Below are 20,557 nucleotides of genomic sequence, written 5' to 3' on the forward strand. Positions count from 1 at the left end.
TGTCTCTGACATGGTCTCCATCAGGCCTGCAACACTTTGGGCAGTGTCCTGCCTATTTTTAACCTGAGAAAGGGAAGATGGAGGCCACTACCTAGACCTAGCTGTTTATGTACTCTGGTCAGGAAAAGAATTGAGCTCTACCTCTTATGACGTAAGGAGAGTAAAGCAGAGAGAGTCTGTAATGCCAATATGCACAGCCTAATTGCTTTCACAGGGCTGGCAAGGGAGGGGAAGGAGGAGAAAGGCATGACGACTCTGAGGTGTTTTTCACCCCTCAAACAGTCCTATCCAGGTGGGAGGAGAACTGATCTCCATCTTTCCCAGCTGTACAGGATCTGCTCAAATCCGATTAGAGAGGTGTTTCCTTGTAGCTGACGTCTCACCAAAAATAATACAGCTCATCAACTTGTTAGGTGGGGAGGAAATCACTTCTCTCCCCCCATGAAGTGGACATAATAATCCTTCTCATGTATCCCAATCCCATCCCTAATTTGATGTGGTGGGTAGAGAAAAAGAGGAGTTGAAGAACATACTAAAACTTTTCTTCCTTTAAAAAAAAATACTACTTGACCCTGACAGAGCTTGAGAAAACCCAGATTGTACCAACACCACACATCTGAGGATGCACGGAAACTTCTTCTCCTGGAGAAGATCAATGTCACTGTACTCTGTCAACTGACAAGGCGGAGAAGTCAAACCAAAGGTGCTAGAATGCTGTTCAGAAGATATTGGAGAACAGAAAATCATCCAAAATAGGGCTATCATCTGAGATACATAGTAACTGTCAGAGAATGGCAGTGATGAACAGTATATTTCTTTCACCAATCAAACTCCCTTGACCAGTGAAATCTCTGTACCAGTCTGTTTCCCCATTGTAACAAAGCAACATTCACAGAGGTCTCATCTTGTTCTCAGCCAAGCCCTTAGTTCCTGAAAACAATTTCCAGATATTTCTTCACAGTTTTTATGACCCCATTCTGGACCTTCATAAAGGTGTCTGCCTCAGCAGATCCTCCATCCCAAAGAGACAAGATAAAGACTGTATGTGTAAGTCACTTTTGAATGGAATTGTAGCAGGAATTAAAAGCAGGAGAAGACTGGAGAGAGTCCAAGAATGTGCTCAAGTCTGAGCAGGGTTCTTTTGGATCCTGACATTGTCCCACATAGTCAATTTTAAAGCAGTTAGCAAGGCTCTTCCACTTGGCTGGAAAATTTCTTCAGACACTGGATAGTAGGCTGCCTGTCTGCTCTCCATGTGAACTGCCCAGAGAGCTTAGGCTATTGGGCAGTATAAAATGTAATTACTAAATAAATAAATAATAAATCTAAGCAGTTTAGGTTGTGGGTAGAAACTTGGATTCATAGGAGGGAATCAAGTACATGGAGAGCAGACAGGCAGCCTACTCTTTAGAAAAAGATCCTGTTTGGACCATAACTCAAGAGGATCTCTTATGTTGTTTACAGATAATCTGTGTTCGTAAAACTTCAATCCTAATCATTTACCCAGGAGTAAGGCCAACTGAAATAAATGGGACTAATTTCAGAGTAAATAGTTAAAATCACATTGATTGATATATATATCAATCAAAGTCAAGAGTTAATTGCATCATCTCTTTTTGACTGCCTTCCCATTGACTGATTCTCATGAAACACACTTCATTAGAAAGCTCATGACATGCAGATTCCACGAATAATAGTTTTCATTATAATTCAAAGTCATGAGTTTATTTATGTCATTAATGCTTTTTTTTTTAAAAAAAAGAATTAGGCTATCTTCTATAACAATGTACCATAAAGTTTTATTTTTAATATCAAAAATGTCAAGTATAATTAAACGAACATAATTAATTATAAATTGGATCAAAATGAAATATGAACACACAAAAAAGTCTCTGTACATCTTTATAAACACAGATGCAGGCCAAAGTACAATAATATGCCAGTAACATATGTCTGTTAACACATCATGAAGAGATTAAGAGACACCTACAGTTAAAAGTAACCCAATCAAAGTATAGGTAACGATTTCATTAGATTGGATTTATCTCCGCAAACTGTGTTCTTGGATTGTAAGGCAATTTACATTGGAATCAGAGGTAGAGAAAGAATAAAGCTTCTTGCCACAAAAATCCATAAATCTAATGTTTTCAGTACTTGCATACAAATTTTGGGTAGGATTCAATAGTGCCCTTCAGTCAGTAAAAGGGGTAAGTGAATGATGGATGGAATTTTCCTCCCCACTACAGCTCCTTGTGCACCTTCCAAATCTGTTACAGAAGGTCAAGGGACCCTCTGAAGCAAATTTGGGAGAACGGGAGAGAAGTAGACAGGGCAGGGATGTCCTCTTGCATGAGTTGACTTTCACTCACATGACGTTGGAGCCAATCCTTTTACCTTAATTCCACTCTGTGTCCTTCTTTGCTGCTTCCTACTCACTCCCCTTCAGTTATCCAAGCATATCCAAAATGGTGCTGATGTCCCTAGAGAGGCTGATCAGTCTCTAAGGGTAGTTCCAACATGCTTTAATTCCATCTGCATCACCTTTCTGCCACCCACACTGCTCTAAGACAGGGACAATTTCCTGTGTTGGACAGTGAGATGTTTCTAGGGATGCAGCATACTATCCAAGCAACTCCATGGAGAGTATTTTATTTATTTATAACTTTATTTTATCTAAGAGATTTCTATACACCCTTCAGCAAAACTGACTAATGTAATGTCTTAAATGTTAAGATATTTTCAAAACCAAGAGTACTTTTAATTTAATCTTACCTGCTTCAGGTGGTTTTTCAGTGTTCTCAACTCTATTTCCAGACCTCTCAGTATTAACTCAACCTGTTGCTTTTCTTCCATCTGTTTACAATACTGTTCCTCTTTCTTCCTTAACTGCTCTTGATTTTTCTCATACAGCATTTCAGCACTCATCCTCTTTTCTTCCTCTTGTTTCAAAGAAAATCTGGGATTTAACCATTTTGAAAAGATGTTTATGAATATACAAGTAAACATTTAACATTTGGTTAGAACATTAAGGGAGATGTAAGAGATGTTTGAGGCTGTGTGTAGTGAGGGAATTGGGGCTGTGCTTGCTTGCCCCGCTCCTGTTATCTGTGTACAGGACTATCATATTTGCACAGGGGAGGGGTGCAGAGCCTCCAAATTTGGTCCACCTGAGAGCCAAATCTAGCCCTATGGGTTTTCCCAAATTGCCGCTCCCCCAGTCCCTTTCCCTGGTCATGGATTTTCTGGTAATTTCTGTCATGTATGCAGGCTTTTCTATAAAGTTGGAATTCTATAAAGTTGGAATTTCTCTCCTAAGGCTTACCTATTGGTAGTTAGGGCTTTAAACTAAAATATGCTAATATTTTTGGCCCTGGCCATTTTCCTTTTGGTTATGCCCACCACTGGAATTTGGCCCTCAAGCTGAAGGAGGTTCATAGGGTAATATGTAAGGAATATGTAAGCATGCAAGCCACATGTATGTAACCCACCCTCTGGAAAACCCTCCCCCGTGCAGTTCGGCAGGCAGAAAATGTGGCATCATTCAAACGCCTCCTAAAAAAGCCCCTTTTCACCCAGGCTCTCCCTGGGCTATAAGTAAACTAACCATGCCACTCCATTTTGCTGCTCCTTAATACTTTTTACAGTCATTGCTTTAATGATGGGCTTTTAATGTTGTGCTTTAATATTGTATCTAAATGTATTACAGGGAAACACAGGCCCTAAGTTGTTCGTCATCAGTTTTCCACAACCCCACAGTCACCTCTGCATATCCTGTTCTCCATCCTGTCCTCATGGTTTATATCTGCTTTGGGAGAATGAGAATTTCACTGGCACTTTCTGCCTCCTTAGGGAGGATGTGGTGTTAAAGGCTTGTGAGCCTTAACTCCCAATTTCCCTGCTTTTTGGAGTTTCGTTGAAAACTGTAGAGCCTTTAATGTTGTTTTGTAAACCATAGGTTTTTTGTTTATTGAATTTTAATATTATGAACCACTGAGGGATTTTACTACATTAAGAACACAGGGAGATAGATACCTTATACTGAGTCAGACCAATAATAATAATAACAATAATAATAATAATAATAATTTCTTACCCACCTCTCCATCTGATATATACAGAGTGCCCAAAGTACACAACTACAAGATATACATTCAAGGATGGACAGTGATAATTAAACTTGTTTATTCACAGATATGATGGTTATAACTGATGTATCCCCTGCAATGCGAAATGACACAGTCATCAATGGCAAACTGCTGGTTGCCTAACAAAACTGTACATGAAAATTACTCCTAATTATCACTTGTCCATCCTTGAATGTATATCTTGTAGTTGTGTGCTTTGGGCAATATCGTTCAACTACTGCCTTCCTTTACAGCTATGGTTGGCAGCTGATCTAAAACTAATTTATTTGGATGGATTTGGCATGTTTGACTACAGCTGGGCTGGGGAACCTGTGGCCTTCCAGATGTCGTTGGACTAAATCTCCCATCAAATGCAGCCAGCATGGCCAACAGTTGGGGACAATGGGAGTTGTAGTCCAACATCATGTGGAGGGTCACATGTTCCCCAGTCCTGTTTTACAGAATTTTAATCCCTGCAACACAGTTAGTTGGCATATATTTATTTTAACTTACCAGTTTTATGTAAAAACTACTTAATAGAAAGCCTTGAAAAATCTTGGGTATATGAACACTGACATAACAGAAGATAAAATATAGTAAAACTAAGCTCTGTTTTATCTGTCTAATTTCCAATCCATACAAAATATTCACTATCACAATTTCAAACTTGCATTTTATTTGAATGAACTGTGAAGCTTCATGGGCCTAGGCAAATAGACAAAAACAAAGCTATGCCAATTCTATACAGCCTTGTCCACTTTAAATTAAACAATTAATCTGAAGGAACTACACAATTCTAAGCAAAACATTTCTGCTTAACAATTTTGTTTGTAGTCCTACAAAGTGTTCAGAATTTTTTTTTTTAACAAAGTGCCTAACGAAATTTAGTTTCACATATCAGTTTCACAAAGAATCAAAGATTTACTGAAGAGTTCTTACTTGAGACTACTGATATCACTTTCTCGGTCTACTTTTTGATGATCCAACATAGATTTCATTTCTCTCATTTCTTCAAGTATTCTCTGTTGCTCTTTTTTCTCATTCTCAAGTTTTTTTACTTTTCCTAGGAGCTGAGTATAACGTCCCTTTTCATGTTCAATTAAACGTTCATATCCATGAAATATATTTTGAATTTTCAGGAGACTTACAGAATCTGCTTTGGAAGAATACTGTATTATTATTATTATCATCATCATCATCATCATTAATAATAATTTATTTATTTATATCCTGCCTTTTCCCCAGTACTGGGACTCAAGGTGGTTTACAAGATTAAAACATGTATAATTAAAACATTTAAATATAAATTACAAAAGTTAAAATAGAATTAAACCTACTGTAAAATTAAAAACATGTTAAAAAATTTAAAAACTGTAACAGGTTAAAATGGGGGTGGGATCCAATACATTAACACAGATCCAGTATAGTTCCAAAAGCCTGCTGAAACAAAACAGTTTTTGCCTGCCTCCAAAACTGTAGCACAGAGGGAGCCAGCCTAGACTCCCTGGGAAGGGAGTTGCAGAGCCTTGGAACAGCCACTGAGAAGGCATGCCTGGGATGTTGGTGGGACTGAGAGAACGGCCTCCCCAGAACATCTCAGAGCACGGGCAGGCTCATATGGGAGAATACGGTCTTTCAGATAACCTGGACCCGAGCCGTAGAGGGCTTTATAGGTGATAACGTATTTGTCCAAAGTATTATATCATAAAAAAGACAACCAAATAAAATACATGAAAAGGTATTAACTCTTCATATATTAACCGTACAATATACTATAAAATGAGATTGCTATTATGAAGGGTGCCTAACAATCTCCTCTCCATTTTTATGGTTCCATGCTAACTATTCAAAAAACTACTCTTCTCCTCTATACACTTTCTGACAGCAGCAATAAAGCATTTTTGTTTTGCTTTTTGCTTCAGAAAGCAAAATAGTACTTGCTGCAACTTAGTCTCCTAAACTATAATCCCCATAGAATCTGAACTACTTTTACGGTTCTTTAGAACCTGGTCAGAGTCTCCAACTGCTATTTTATTGTTTACTTATTGCTCTATAATTAGAAGCATTAAGAGGATTCCCATTTATAGAAATAGGATTTTATTATTACTACCATGAATCAATTATCTTATCAGCAAATCTCAAGGAAGCATTCATATATTTTAATTCATAATATATTCAGAACTATTAATAACGATAAGTAATGCACTCACCTTTACTATCCAAGCTAAGTTGTTCTATTAATATCATAGCTTCTCTGTAGACTAAAGTAGGCAACTCAATATCCTCTGTAGCTGTATCTGAAGACTGAGTTAAGTCATCAAAATCATTAGCAACACCCATTGCTCTGTAGATCTATGAATAACAAGCCCATAATCAAACAGAGTAAGGTATTGTTGTATATCATAACAAGTCAGTCTCTCATTTCTTTCTTTTTTTAAAAAAGTTTTAATCTTTTGATTGCCTAGAAAAAACCTTTTCCTGTGAGGTGTTCAACAAATATGAAATAAATACATACATAAATAAAATTAACCCATAAGTAGGACTTCAATAATGTGGGACTGGCTCAATGCAAATGTCACACAAAATCATGGCTTGCATTCACTAAATGTGTGGGGAAAGAATAACAGCTCCTGCCTTTGATGTCATGACTTTAGAGGCATGGGGTAGTATCCAACGGTGTGGCAGCAGTGGCATGACACATCAGTTGCTGGGGAACATGGATTGGAGAGTGCTGTTGCACCGTGTCCTGCTAGTGGGTCCCTGGTCGACAGCTGGTTGGCCACTGTGTGAACAGAGTGCTGGACTAGATGGACCTTGGTCTGATCCAGCAGGGCTCTTATGTTCTTACGTTGTGCTACCAGCACCAACATAACAACATCCATGCTTGCTAGGCAAAGAAATTTGGTGGCAAATCACCACTTTTTCTGTTTGCCTAACAAGTGCTACTGATATTGCGCTAGTATTGCACTATGATAGCATTGTATACTGTTCATGATCAGCAGGCATGGCCTCACTCTCCTCACCATGTCTAAAAAAAGGCTATAGTTAAGACATAAACCATGATCTGGTTTCAAACATACCCACAAACCATGATTTAGAGGCAAAACTGATGTTGCTTTTCCAAAAACACCCACTATATTTTTGTACTGTTTGTGGCCCTATGTTCCCTTTTGTCCACATACATCCAGTCATCCATCGAAAGATTTTCATGCCTAACTGTAACGGCAAAAAGGGTTGCAATGGCTCAAAGATTACAAACATGTTGACCTGCAAATTTTGCTGCAATGGCCTCAAAAAATGATGGACTCAGCAGCTTACCCGCCTTTGGCTCTGAAAACTGTGGACTGTTCTGCATTCCATTTCTGGATTGAGCACTCTTCCACCAGATGGTAAATACCCCTTTCTATGCTCCAGCTTTTTCATGCATAAAAAGCAGCTCGACAGCAGACTGTAGTACCATCAGTAGCTGAGGTTGTCGATGCGGATGTAACAGGTAATCAATGATTTCACAAACATGGTTTCTGATTCCATTTTGCTTTCTGATTGCAAGCCATGATTTATCAATCTGGACATCATGCAAAACTATGGTTAAGAAACGTAGCCACTGACATGATGCCTTAACTGAGTCATTGTGTCTTATTGCATCAAAGTTAGGTGAAAATACCATCACTTTCAGTTCTGTATAAATGTTTAGAAGTTTAGGCAAAAAAATATGGCAGCCTACCCTACAGTAGCCTACCTTATTCTTTCCATTCACAGTTTTGGGTGGATGTCTACAATATAAACAAAGAAACTTTTCAGTATTATAGAGCTACAAGTAAAAGTATTTTAACTCTAAAAATGTACACAAATTCTGAATAGCTAATTTTATGGCTTCGATACAAGATCTGCCATGTGCCTGAGAAATGTGGTAAAAGAGAGACATGTGGCAGGATATTGAAGGCATCTCCGAGGGGTTTTCTCAATATTGTTACAACGTGTCTCCTTTGATGATTGGAGAAACAGTGTTCTGGAAAGAGTAGTCATCACACACACTGCATCAAAGCTGCTGATGGTCATGCTAGCTGGGGATGATGGGGGCTATAGTCTAACACACCTGGAGGGCAAGGTTGACTTTTCCAATTAGCTTTTCTTTAAAGACCTTTTTTTACCCATTTCCCCAATTTGGTGCTCTTTACTCTCTTCTTGGGATTGTACCGCCCTAAATAGATGTCATTTACAAATGTAGAAATTTCACTATTCACTCCACTTGAGATAGATAGCATTGTCCCCAGGATACATCCTTGGAGATTGTACTATTGTGAAAACTGCTATTCATCTCAAGACTGCTTGGGACAAGAGTGAGTAGCAATTTTCACAATGGTAGGAAGATCCTAAGGATCTGAAATGGGGTCAATGATATTTATCTCCTTCTTGTAGGACGTCTGGTAAACAACTTTTTGGAAATCCTGGTCTACAAGACACATATAACTACATTTTGTTGATATCCAGAAATACTTCTAGAAGATTGATGAGACAAGACTGATTCTCTCTCAGATGGGCAGTGTCCTGTTCGACTCTCCCACTAATGTAAATTACGTAAGGCTAGCATAAGCAACCTCTAGCACAATGCCAATAGCATTTGCTGGCACAACAGATTTTCCCCAGCAACTTCTGTAGTGAAGATTAAAGAAAATAATTAACTTAGCTTCTCTGTGGTATTCCTGTTTTCCTTCAGTACTCCTTTCACATCTTTTGTCACCTAACAATCCTACTACCTGATCTAGAACTTCTTGTGTATGAAATTTCCAGGGCATGAGTGGAACTCCCGTACATACTTCTCCAGTCTTCATTGATATTTCAGTCTTCATTGATATTTCCATTTGTGCATAGAACTGCTTCCAACATGAATTGCAATGGCACACCCTGCTTGCTTCCAAGCTCAGCATGGATACCAGAGTACATACAGAGGTTGAAATCAAAGCCAGGAATTGAGAACCCATTTTTCAGCTATGTTGTAGCTATTTATAATTGGCAAAGTACATTTATAAGATTGTAGCATATAGCCAGAAATCTCTAGCAATAACTTACACTTTCTGGCACACCGTATTTTCTGCTATTAGATACGTTTTATTTGTCTATGGCACAAAGGCCATTACAACCACAACAATAAAACAAGATTCCTCTATGACAGCCAAAATTCTTACAAACCCATAGGGAGAAAATTCATTAGAAGAACAGAACTGAGAGAAAAGGCTGAGATTTATACTGTTGAAAAAAATGATACAGACCTTAGTAGCAATAATAACAGAAAATTATAGCAGATGGTTCCCTCTGCAATCTACACCTGATTTCTTTAGAAAATTGTGGAGGATTTTTTGAGCTGCTGCAGCAAACATTGCAACCTTGAATGTAATCACTTTACTGTAATCTGCTAACAGATCACAGATAATATTAGCAGTGGCCCAACCCGCTCTTGCTCTCAGGAGATCTCCCAGAAAACGATTCCTAATATCTTTATACAAAGAGCAGCGTAACAAGTAATGAACTACATTAGAAAGGTAATTAAATCCTTTAAAATATACACTACTAGTTCACAATGGTGTAAAACAGATTGTTAATAGCTATTACAGTTGCTTACAACGTTTTGGCATGGTATTACTTATAGCCAGGTATTGTGGAATGAGATAAATCAGGTAAATTGGTAGTGTTAACAAAGATGGGAAAGGCTTCTGCCCAAGTTCCTGGAGGCCATTAGCCAATCAGGAGTCAAAGTAGTAAGCTAAATGCATCACTGGCCTCATTCCAAGTGAGGCAACTCTTTACAACCATAAGTAATCATTCAAAAACAAACAGTAACATGACTATCAGTACCTCTCTTCTTCTGGAGAGGCTTCACTCAAACTGCTATCATCCTCTAGTTGATGTAGATTTTCAGCAATCTGCTGACTCACTCTTTGCTTTGAAATCCGTCTTTTAATTTCACTTTTCTTTACATCCTTCATACTGGCAGTAGGACTTTTCCTCAAATAAAGAAAAATACACCATTTGAGAAAGCACCAGAAAAATCTTTTAGTGGAAGAATACATCAAAGAATGCTAAACTGGAGCGGGGGAAGAGAAATGCCTGCATCAGAAGAAAAAAATTGTAACAAGATAGAACGCCTCATATCAAGGACAAATTAAGTTACACCAGGGGTAGGTAAAAGCAGTTTTCAAAAATGGTGAACATCATAGCTACCAAGCAACAATATCATCAAAACTAGCTTGTTTGCAAGCTAGTTTTGACTCTTTTAGTGCTCTGTAGCCACTATGGACACCATTTTATTTTATTTTTAAATGTACTTTTTTGGCAGCGGAAGTTTATGTGTGATCCATGGGAAGGTGTCTAAGGCAAAAGTGGCATCTGGACTCTCACTAAAGTCAAGGATGGCAAAATTCTTGACAGGAGATTATGCATGATGGCTTGCTGGACTTAAGATATTTTGGAAATATAGACTTAGATCCCACAGAGTACAAGAGCAAGTATCTCAATAATAGGACTGATACAGTAAGATGCATCTTACATAAGAACCTGGAAAAGAGTCTTGAATAGGGATGGCATAGAGTTCTGATTGGAATGATGTGAGGAGAAAAGTGGTTCTCATCTTCATTCAATACTGTGTCTTTTCCTTTAAAAACCGTTTTAATGAGAACTTCAAGGGGAGGTAAACACATAGATTAAAGATTTTATGGTGCAATGGCTAGGTCACATTGCACCTCATACTACCTTATGTTTTAACTAGCAGTCTCTATGTTTTGATGCCCAAGTGAAAGGAGACTGGAGTATTTCCCTGGTGAAGTTAATATGCTGCTCAAAAATAACACTTAGCCCAGTGTTGTCCTGTGGGTCTCTCACACCAGGAGTGTTTATATTCATATTACTCTGTTACCCAGCTAATTCTTAGATTTCATTGTATTGAGAACTACTGCATTCTGTCCTTGTTATTTAGTTAATGATTTTTTTAACATTATGAATAGAATACAGGTGGCTATTTAAAAAGCTTCTAAACACAATTTCTCCTCTCATCCTCTTTCACTTTCTGAACATACCTTTGGCTGTACTGAAAATATAGGGAGATAGGATAGACAAAGGCTTGCTAGGTAGACTAATCTATTCTGGCAGGCCTAGCCAGTGGAATTTTAGAATGTTTTTAGGATGTTTTAATCATGTATGCTATGTTTTTAATCAGTTTTTAATGTGTTTTATATTCACTGTTGTTCCCCGCCTTGATCCAAGTGGAGAGGCAGATAATATATCATCATCATCATCATCATCATCATCATCATCATCATCATGTATTCTTAGATATCCACATGTGTTATACCACTGAGATGTTTCTCAGTCAGATGTGAAATCTAAAGTTGACAGAACATGCTTTAGCTAACTTATTCCAAATTTATTTATAAACTACAAAATTATAAAAAGATGGTAGTATTTATCATGCCTAATTGTTTGCTATTCACACATTTGGGGAAGAGCAGTAGCTCAATGATAGTGTATGCAAAAGATCCTAGATTCAGTCCCTGGAATAGATTCAATCTGTGGAAACTCCTGTCTGAAACCCTAGACACCATCATTTGGTATTATTGACAATACTGAACTAGATAGCATGCATAAGGCACTTTCTACGTTCTTTCCTATATTTGTGCTAGAGTCATATAAATAAGTATTCCTCAGGTAAATTATGAACAACCATTAAAGCAAAGTCTAAATAAATGTTGTATTACTGTACAAAAAAAATTTAAACGAATTGGTTCACATAAGAGCAGATGTAGATTAATATTAGTATTCATACTCACCCCTTAAAAGTTACTGGAATTAATCCCGTTCTATCCGGTGAGGAAATTCTGTTAATTACTTTGCTTTCTTCTTCAATTTCACCTTCTATTTTAATATGTTGGTTTTCATTTAATGTAGGCTTTTGCTCCATTTTCTGTTCAATAACCACAGCCACCTTATTTTCAATATTCACAGCTTCTTTTCCTTCAGCTTCCAATTCCTGCTTTCTTTTTTCTTCTTCAACCTGAAACAATGATATTATTCAGTATGTTTGTTAGAATACAAATAAAAATATGAACAATCATAAGCAGTTGTTAGTTCTGTTATTTATTTTTGTTTAACACCACAAAACACAAAACAAACAATTTCACACATGAAAAGAGAATATTCACTCACAAATAAAGCTGTAGGTTAATAAGAATCAGTATTATATAAAAAGAGGGAATGGAAAAACATAACTATTAGTGACAGAAAAAATGAATCCAAAACACAATTTAAAATTTTAAACAGAGGAGGTATTAAGAAAATGACCAACAATATTGTAACAAAGAAAATAAATCTAACGAAAGAGAAATGCTACACACAACAAAGTAAAGAGTGCTTAGCAAGAATGAGAGCAAATGGAAAGATCAATCAATATACCCTGTTCAGAAGCCACTTTCACATTTTGCACCAAATTTATAACCAGTATATAAATGGGTGCCATTCATTTGTTATGAAGTTGCACCTATTAAAACTTAAGCTATTTGGAGTCCTTTTATGTTAGAATAGTCTATTAAAATTTTGAATTCAGTGTTCTTAAAATCACCTTCTAAAACAGAATGGAAGGAAAAAATATATAATTTCTTCCTCCCTGATTCACTTTCGAAGAATTACATCAAGCCAATACAGAAAGAAGGCTTTTCAAAAAATGTTGAAGAGCTGAAATGAACAGGATGGCTGAGGTGCAAGGAAAGACCAAAGAATGAAAAGTAGCAGGTACTTCTCTACCTCTTTTTGTAGTTGGGCTTTTTCTTTCTCCAAAGCCAGGAACACTATCTGTAGCATTCCTACCTCGTTCTTAAATCTTGCAACATCACGTTCTAATTCGTCATCCAGTTCTTTTTTTGATGTCTGCTGGCAGGTTTGATGGCAGCTTTGTTCAGAATTTTTCACTTTATTTCCAATCTCAGTATCAAAATATTTACAACTGCTGACACCATTATTAAAATGGTGTGGAGTTTCTTGACTTGCACCTTTGACTATATCACAACATGTGTTTGTATTGACAGTCATAACTGGTTGCTTGATATATGTAGTTGTAAAATTTGTATCTGAAACAATGTCTTTACAACTATGCATTGGTGAATAATCAGGACATGTTGTATTTTCACCCACATTTGTTTCCAGTTGTACAAATATATTGTCACACTTTCCTCCACTTATATTTACTTTTGTATGTTCTGCGTTATTAGATAACACCTCATCATTTGTGTTCAAGTTTTGTTCAGTGTTTTGTTTCCCATTTTCACACATTTTAAAAAGATTCTGAGAAATAGAAATGTGAGGATAAAGAATTGAGTTTTCAGTGTTGAATTCCTTTTCTGCAATGACAGATTTTAACTCTGCAGTATCACCCTTTCCTTGTATATCAACCATAGCTTTAGACAGATGAGGTGATGGTGATTCTTCTATGCCGTCTAATACATCACCGAAGCCATCTCGTGATCTTCCTTCTGTAGAAGTATTACTTATTTTCCTACTTACATTAATTTCACCGAACATTTGTTTTAACTCTGCTGTAATGCTCTTAAAATTTGTTTTAACTTCCCTTTTTTCATTTGCAACCCACATTTTTTCATATCTTTCTTCCCAGAGAGTTGAAACAAAATGTCTGCATTCACTGTTTGATTCCTCATTGTGAATTAGTGCTCCAGTTTTCCTTTCATCTTGAGTATACGAAATCTCTGTCTTGTCAATCTGCTTTTCAGGTGTTTTTTCTATAGAGTTGGGGGTGTCTATTACACTTTTATCCTTATGCAAGCAAGTATGGACAGAGAAAAATTAACAAAGAATAACCAATGTATTAAAAATAAGCTATAAATGTCATAAAATATATTTGATTTTGAGTATACTTTTAAAGTAACAATTTTTTTCACAATATTTGTTTCCTCAACTATTAAATTTTAACACACTTGATGGTTTAATTTCACTGCAGTATTGAAATACATTTCTTCTTTTCTCAGATACAAAATATAGATATATTTATAATATGTCAAATCCCAATACTTGGAAGAGATTACAAGGTGTCAATAAAAAAGAAAACTGGATAGTGTCTCACTAATATTGTGTGCCCTACATAGATTTCCCTTTCTTGTGTACACAGAAGGACCTAGTAGGTTAGAGAAAGAGAAAGGGGAGCCATCTTCTCCCCTTCAATGTTTTGGGAGGTCATGATCTCAAATCACCCATTAGTGCTCTATCACTGAAATCTGATGTGTTGGGCTGGGTAGGAGCATCCAATAGGTCATAATGTCCTCCCAACTGAAGGGAAGGGCTCACACATCACTTTTAGTCCTCTAAGCCGTGTGTGTGTGTGTGTTTGTTCCCATGCAAATGGACTGGAAGTGGTAATCGCTGGGACCCAATGTAAGCTACACCTAGCAAAACACCTTTGGAGATATGTGGAAAAGAAGGGAGGAAAGTTTCCTCCCTACTTTCACCACGCCTTTTTACTCATGAATTATCATTATCACTGGTCCCATACCACTGCTGAAAACCCAGTTTGAGTTGAGTTGCTCTCTCTCTCAGTTAGGCCCAGAGGAAGCCAATTTTCTGGAAACACCTCCCAACAGGTCACTCTGTGCAAGCTGGGGGCTACCTTGCTTGATAGTTTCAGCTGCTGTGGCTGCCACATTCCTTCCAGCAGCCATCTCCATAAAAAGAGCTCCCAGTGGTTCATGAGTCCTCACATTTTCTGTAATTTCAATGGGAGCAAAAGCTTCAACTAGCTAAAAGGAATCTTAGTTGAACTAGTATAAAGCCCATGTCGCCTTGGGCACTATTAGTCCTGCTGCTTCCAGGGTTTTTGCCCCTCAGTTCCCTCACCAGAGGGGCTTATGAATGATACAAATGTGGCTGATGCACAGTGAATCCCTCCAATAAAATTTGCATGTAGCATGGCCCAGTCCCCTCCCCTCATTCACCCCAACTGGCTGCCCCTGTCCCTTCCCTTACTTGGCTGGCAGCAACAGCACAGGGCCCACCTTCTCACCACACTGATTAGCAGAACAGCACTATTCTTCATGCCACTGGTGGAGGGACTGCCCTGCCAATTAACTGTTATTACAGCTCGAGCTTTGATTTTTTTTTTGCACTTTTGCACTTTTCATTGTTCAAGCTTCAATTTAAAATAAAAATGAGCAAAATCGGCCAGGTAGATCTTGAGTAATAAGCCTTATACTACTGTACTCTTATATAATGTAGAGAGGGGAGACAAATAATTTTAAATATATTAGTTTGCTTTTACATCAAGAATGAGATAAATTATTAGATTATTAAATATTTCAGAAGAAATACACATTTTTCAATATTTCTGTGACAAAATGTATGCTGAGGAACCTTTCTTCGAAGGACTGTGGGCATCAGTTTCAGGAAGCATTGTGCCTGGATGATTTAATGTGCAGGAATCATATGAGCATATACTATCAATATTCTGAATTATTCAGTAACATCCATATTACAGAAGCAGGCAAGTTTGTGTAATGACACTTTTGTACTGATAGCATTTTTTTTTTATACTCCTTTCCTTTGCTCATATGCTGTAGAGCATTCCGTGATCAACAGCTTATGTTCTATTGAATTACAGGTTGTATGATAAGATACAACAGAAAATGGTGAATGAATGAATGATTAATGTTCCTGTATGAATATGTTTACCATATTTTAAAAAATAATTGGAATTTCCTCCATTCTTCTTTTATTCCTTCAGAGAGAAAAGCTTCTATACATGCGTTAAGAGAACAGAAAACAAATACCTCAAAGAAGTTCCCATACAATTAAAATTGTTTCTGTCTTTTAGAAGTATATTAATTAGCAAGCAATTAATAACTATCATACAACTCATATTTGTAACTAAATGTTGAAGTTAGAAGTGTGTAGAAATGTTGGAGAACATCAGCAATGATGAGAAACCTAGCTAGGAGTAAATGGATAGGATAAAAAGTAAAAATATAGAAACTGGAAGCAGTGTGGCCAAAGGCATCAAACTTGTACCTTTAACTTCAAAACAAAATCACTGCATAACTAAAGAAAACACTAAGATTTGATTCAACCACATAACACAATAATATTCAATATCAATATTGAAATTAACTTTTCAATTAACTTACCTTGTTCTCATCACTTTCAAATTCTTTGATACTTTTTAGTTCATTACACTGCTCATCTGTAAAAATATTGGATAAAGTTACTTGTAACTCTTATAATTTGTATATTGCACTATACTTTGCAAATAGACACACATTAATAGCAGAAAGTATAAAATCAAAATGCTTCTGCTGGAATATCTAGCAAGTAAGTTAATACCTATTTATTAATTAAAATTAATTTATGAAAAGACAATTTGCAGAAAGTACAGAAGAAAAAATATTGTACATGGCTATGCAATTTCTTTACATGTGAAGACAAAGGGAATATTTGGTATTTTGTTTTAAATTGAACAATTTTAATTTCTTGTTTTAATGTTTTTATCTTTTTACTGTTTCATTTCTATCTCCACCCCTCCAGAATCTATTTTAGATATGTAGATATAAATATATAGTAAAGAAGAATAGATGGATAGTTCTTCGGCTCTAGAACATAAAAATACCCATTAACTGCTTTGTGTGTTTAATGAGTGTTTTCTAGGCTTTGTGAAAAGCCTGCTGAATTTGTCAGAACATGACAGATGTGCTACGTAATTAAATCACCCAGAAATTGCCATTAAAGGATGGTAAAAAAAGAAAAAGAAAAAAAAAAACTTTTGGCACTTTGAAATGTTTTAGAAACTTTTTTCCTAGGGGACTGTACTAACTTTTCTCTCTCAATAACTGTTCTAAGACAAACACAAATGGATTCAAAAGTGGTATTAAGACAGGAAGAATAAACTGTATCTCTCCAAGACGTGGTCTACACAGAATGAGGTTGTACAGCGGATTGCACCACTTCACAAGGAACACAGGGGTGCTGTTTTTGAAAACTTCTCTATTCAAAAAGTCTCCCCACCCCCACCCCGCATAAATCTAGTATATAAGGGATAAAGATTCTAGCCCAGCCCTGTGTCTGCTTTGCTGACTTTCTAATTACAGAACATTAAAAAATATTACCCCCAGCTGTAACCTGAAGTTTTTCTGTTAATTCTAGTAACTCTACCACCTTGCTTCTATCACATTCTGCTACATGTATAGACCATTTCCAAGTTCCATGTTTTAAAGGTTTTCTGCACCCACCCAAATCTTGAAAATCTCTTGAACAAAGGACTCTGGGACTTTAAATAACTATGGCAAATCTCATCCTTCAACTTAATAAACACTTCAAGACTAACCAGCACACACCAAATTGCAACCCTTGCAATCCACAACTTTGCAAAGTGGCCTCACTAAAACTGATTGGGTTTAAGCAGGAGTCAAATGCAGAGCTTGATTTTGTGAAAAATAAAATCTGCTACCTTTTGAAGCAATTACTGTCTGAACATCAGCCAATTCTTCTGCTGTCACAGGAACAGGAGTTTTGATTGCAGCATCACCTTTTGCTAATTGTAATGGAGATGCATGTTTTCCCAGCATCAAACTGTTGAAGGATTTAGTACAGGGAACACTCTTAAGTGAAATGCTAGTAGAATCCCAGTCAGATGCATCTGAAAAAGTCAGGATTTTTTTTTAAAAAAAACCCCCAATCAACAGTAAATGCAATGACACATTTACATTCTCTGGAAAACCGACTATAATGATTTGAAGTATTTTAAAATAACTCAACATCAACACCTATAGCCTGTTACTACTAACAAGACTATAGGTATGATAATTTCATTCCTGATGGCAAATTATGAGAATATGTCCCATTCTCAGGGCCGGTGCCAGGCTATTTTGCGCCCTAGGCAAGGTGAGCTACTTTCACCTCCACCCACCCCACAAAATGCTAACTTTGATTTTTAAGAACAGATGTTTCCTGGAAAAAAATAAGCACAAAACTTGAAACTGTTAAATTTATTTTAAAGTGCAAGAAATACGGCATGCCAATTATAGCAAACAAATTGGAAAGGAACGTCTATGGGTCTAAAATGCATTATTTAATAGGAATATCACCTCCAAATCATCCCCCCCAACTCACACGTGTGCACACACACACTCAGTATCACTCACTCCAAACAAACATACGCATGAACACATGCATTCACTCAAAGACCCCATGCTTCCCATTCACCCATACATTCTCTCTCTCTCTTCCAGGCGCGTTCCGGAAGTCCGAACGTGGAGCCGCCCCACCCCCACCTCAGCGTCCCTGGCTTCGCTTCAGCTGGGCAGGCATGGGGCGCCATCTCGCCCACCCAGGCCCAGCTGAATCCTTGGGCCGGGCTGGCTCACAACCAACACGTGTGAGTGCTGCGCTGTGCCTGGCGCCCCTCTTAGCTTGGCGCTCTAGGCGGCCGCCTGAGTGGCCTCTATGGTAGCACCGGCCCTGCCCATTCGCAACCCTGAATACAAACAGGATGCAAACTTTGTTTTCATGTTCAGATGTGCACACTTTGGAAAGTGTATACATGCATACTTCCACACATGCACACTTCTACACATAGGAACATGGAAATTTTTCAACCCTACCCCCCAGGCTGCATTTTCATGGTTTAACCAATGGGGGGAAATATACAAAAAAAATTCAACAGGGAAAAATTTGCACTTTTTAAAATTCAGTATTTTCTCCAATCGAAAATGCACATTTTCCCAATTTTAAAAAAAGAAAAAGAAAAAAGGGATGCTTGCAAACTGGGGCAAACCAAGCTTCAAGGAGAAATTTAGAGATCCTCAACAACCTTAAACATCACATTCATCCATCCCTAGTAACCTAAGGAAGCTTTCTGTGGCTGAAATACTCATCCCGGCAATGTGGATTAGCACTAGACTATTAAAAATATGAATAGATACTTAAGGGAAGTCAATGAGTAACTGCGTGGAAGCGTTTTGCTGTTACAATAATGTTTGCTCAAATATTATTTATTTATTTTATTACATTTATATTCTGCCCCACAGTCGAAGCTCTCTGGGCGGTTCACAAAAGTTAAAACCAGTAAACATTAAAAGTATACAAAATTTAAAAACCACCAGAGACATAAAAACAGTATAAAAACAGCAGCATCCATTTAAAACAACAATTCTGGGGGCCATTAAAAAACAAACTTAGCGTTCAATGCCATTAAATGCCTGGGGGAAGAGGAAAGTCTTGACCTGTCGCCTGAAAGATAACAACGTTGGCGCCAGGCGAGCCTCATCAGGGAGATCATTCCATAGTCATACATTTTTGTATTTGTATTTTTAACTTGTTGGTTGTTTTATGATGGTTTTAATTTTTGTGAACCGCCCAGAGAGCTTCGGCTATTGGGCGGTATAAAAATGTAATAAATAAATAAATAAATAAAATAAATAGTCGGGGGGCCACCACTGAGAAGGCCCTCTCCCTTGTTGCCATCCTCCGAGCTTCCCTCGGAGTAGGCACTCGGAGGAGGACCTTAGATGTTGAGCACAGTGTACGGGTAGGTTCATGTCGGGAGAAGCATTCCATCAGGTATTGCAGTCCCAAGCCATGTAGGGCTTTATAGGTTAAAACCAGGACCCTGAATTGGGCTCGGAAACGTATAGGAAGCCAAAGCAAGTGGGCCAGAATCGGTGTTATATGCTCAGACCTCCTTGCACCTGCTATCAATCTGGCCGCCGCATTTTGCACAACATGCAGCTTCCGAACCGTCTTCAAAGGCTGCCCCATGTAGAGGGCATTGCAGTAATCTAATTTGGAGGTTATCATTAAAACGTTTGCCAAAGCCCCTGCCAAAGGAAGTGAGGCAGGTGGCTACCAGGAGGAGGGCCTTCTCTGCTGTGGCACCCCGGCTGTGGAATGAGCTCCCTAAGGAGGTTCGCTTGGCACCTACATTATATGCTTTTAGACGCCAGGTGAAGACCTTTTTATTCTCCCAACATTTTAACCATCTATAAATACATTTTAACATGGTGTTTTAAATTTGTAATTTTGCATTGCTGCTGTTTTTATCTGGTTGAGCTTTTATATTGTATTTTATATTATGGTTTTATACTGTTATTTTATACTTTGAATGGTTTTAATTTTTGTGAACCGCCTAGAGAGCTCCGGCTATTGGGCGGTATAGAAATGTAATAAATAAATAAATAAACGTATAGGCAGGTTATCTCCCAGGCTAAGAGAAATCCAGTCTTCCGTAGGCTGGAGCAGAGGAGTCTTCCGTAGGCTGGAGCAGAGGATGTATAGAGGCCATGCTATTTTTGAGAGGAGATGGTATATTTAAGCTTCATGATGGAAAGTTGATTTTTTCTTAATTTTGCAATTTTTTTTTTAATTTATTAAATTTATATCCCATCTTTCCACCAAAA

The 20,557-nt window shown here is 37.5% G+C and overlaps 1 protein-coding gene across 1 annotated transcript in view; it reads right to left on the minus strand.

The window, feature by feature from the left end:
• Positions 1-20,557, minus strand: part of LOC134403678 (ankyrin repeat domain-containing protein 26-like) — an 84,242-nt gene that overhangs the window by 42,168 nt on the left and 21,517 nt on the right. Inside the window, exons 18-26 of the mRNA XM_063134055.1 lie at positions 17,611-17,799; positions 16,295-16,350; positions 12,915-13,937; positions 11,945-12,168; positions 9,978-10,127; positions 7,864-7,897; positions 6,335-6,476; positions 5,064-5,277; positions 2,773-2,956 (exon numbers count right to left, since the gene is read on the minus strand). Of these exons, the coding sequence (XP_062990125.1) occupies positions 2,773-2,956; positions 5,064-5,277; positions 6,335-6,476; positions 7,864-7,897; positions 9,978-10,127; positions 11,945-12,168; positions 12,915-13,937; positions 16,295-16,350; positions 17,611-17,799 (2,216 nt within the window). The remainder of the gene's footprint in view (positions 1-2,772; positions 2,957-5,063; positions 5,278-6,334; positions 6,477-7,863; positions 7,898-9,977; positions 10,128-11,944; positions 12,169-12,914; positions 13,938-16,294; positions 16,351-17,610; positions 17,800-20,557) is intronic.

The sequence above is a fragment of the Elgaria multicarinata genome, chromosome 9, assembly GCF_023053635.1.
Source record: "Elgaria multicarinata webbii isolate HBS135686 ecotype San Diego chromosome 9, rElgMul1.1.pri, whole genome shotgun sequence".
Taxonomy (NCBI): Eukaryota; Metazoa; Chordata; class Lepidosauria; order Squamata; family Anguidae; genus Elgaria; species Elgaria multicarinata.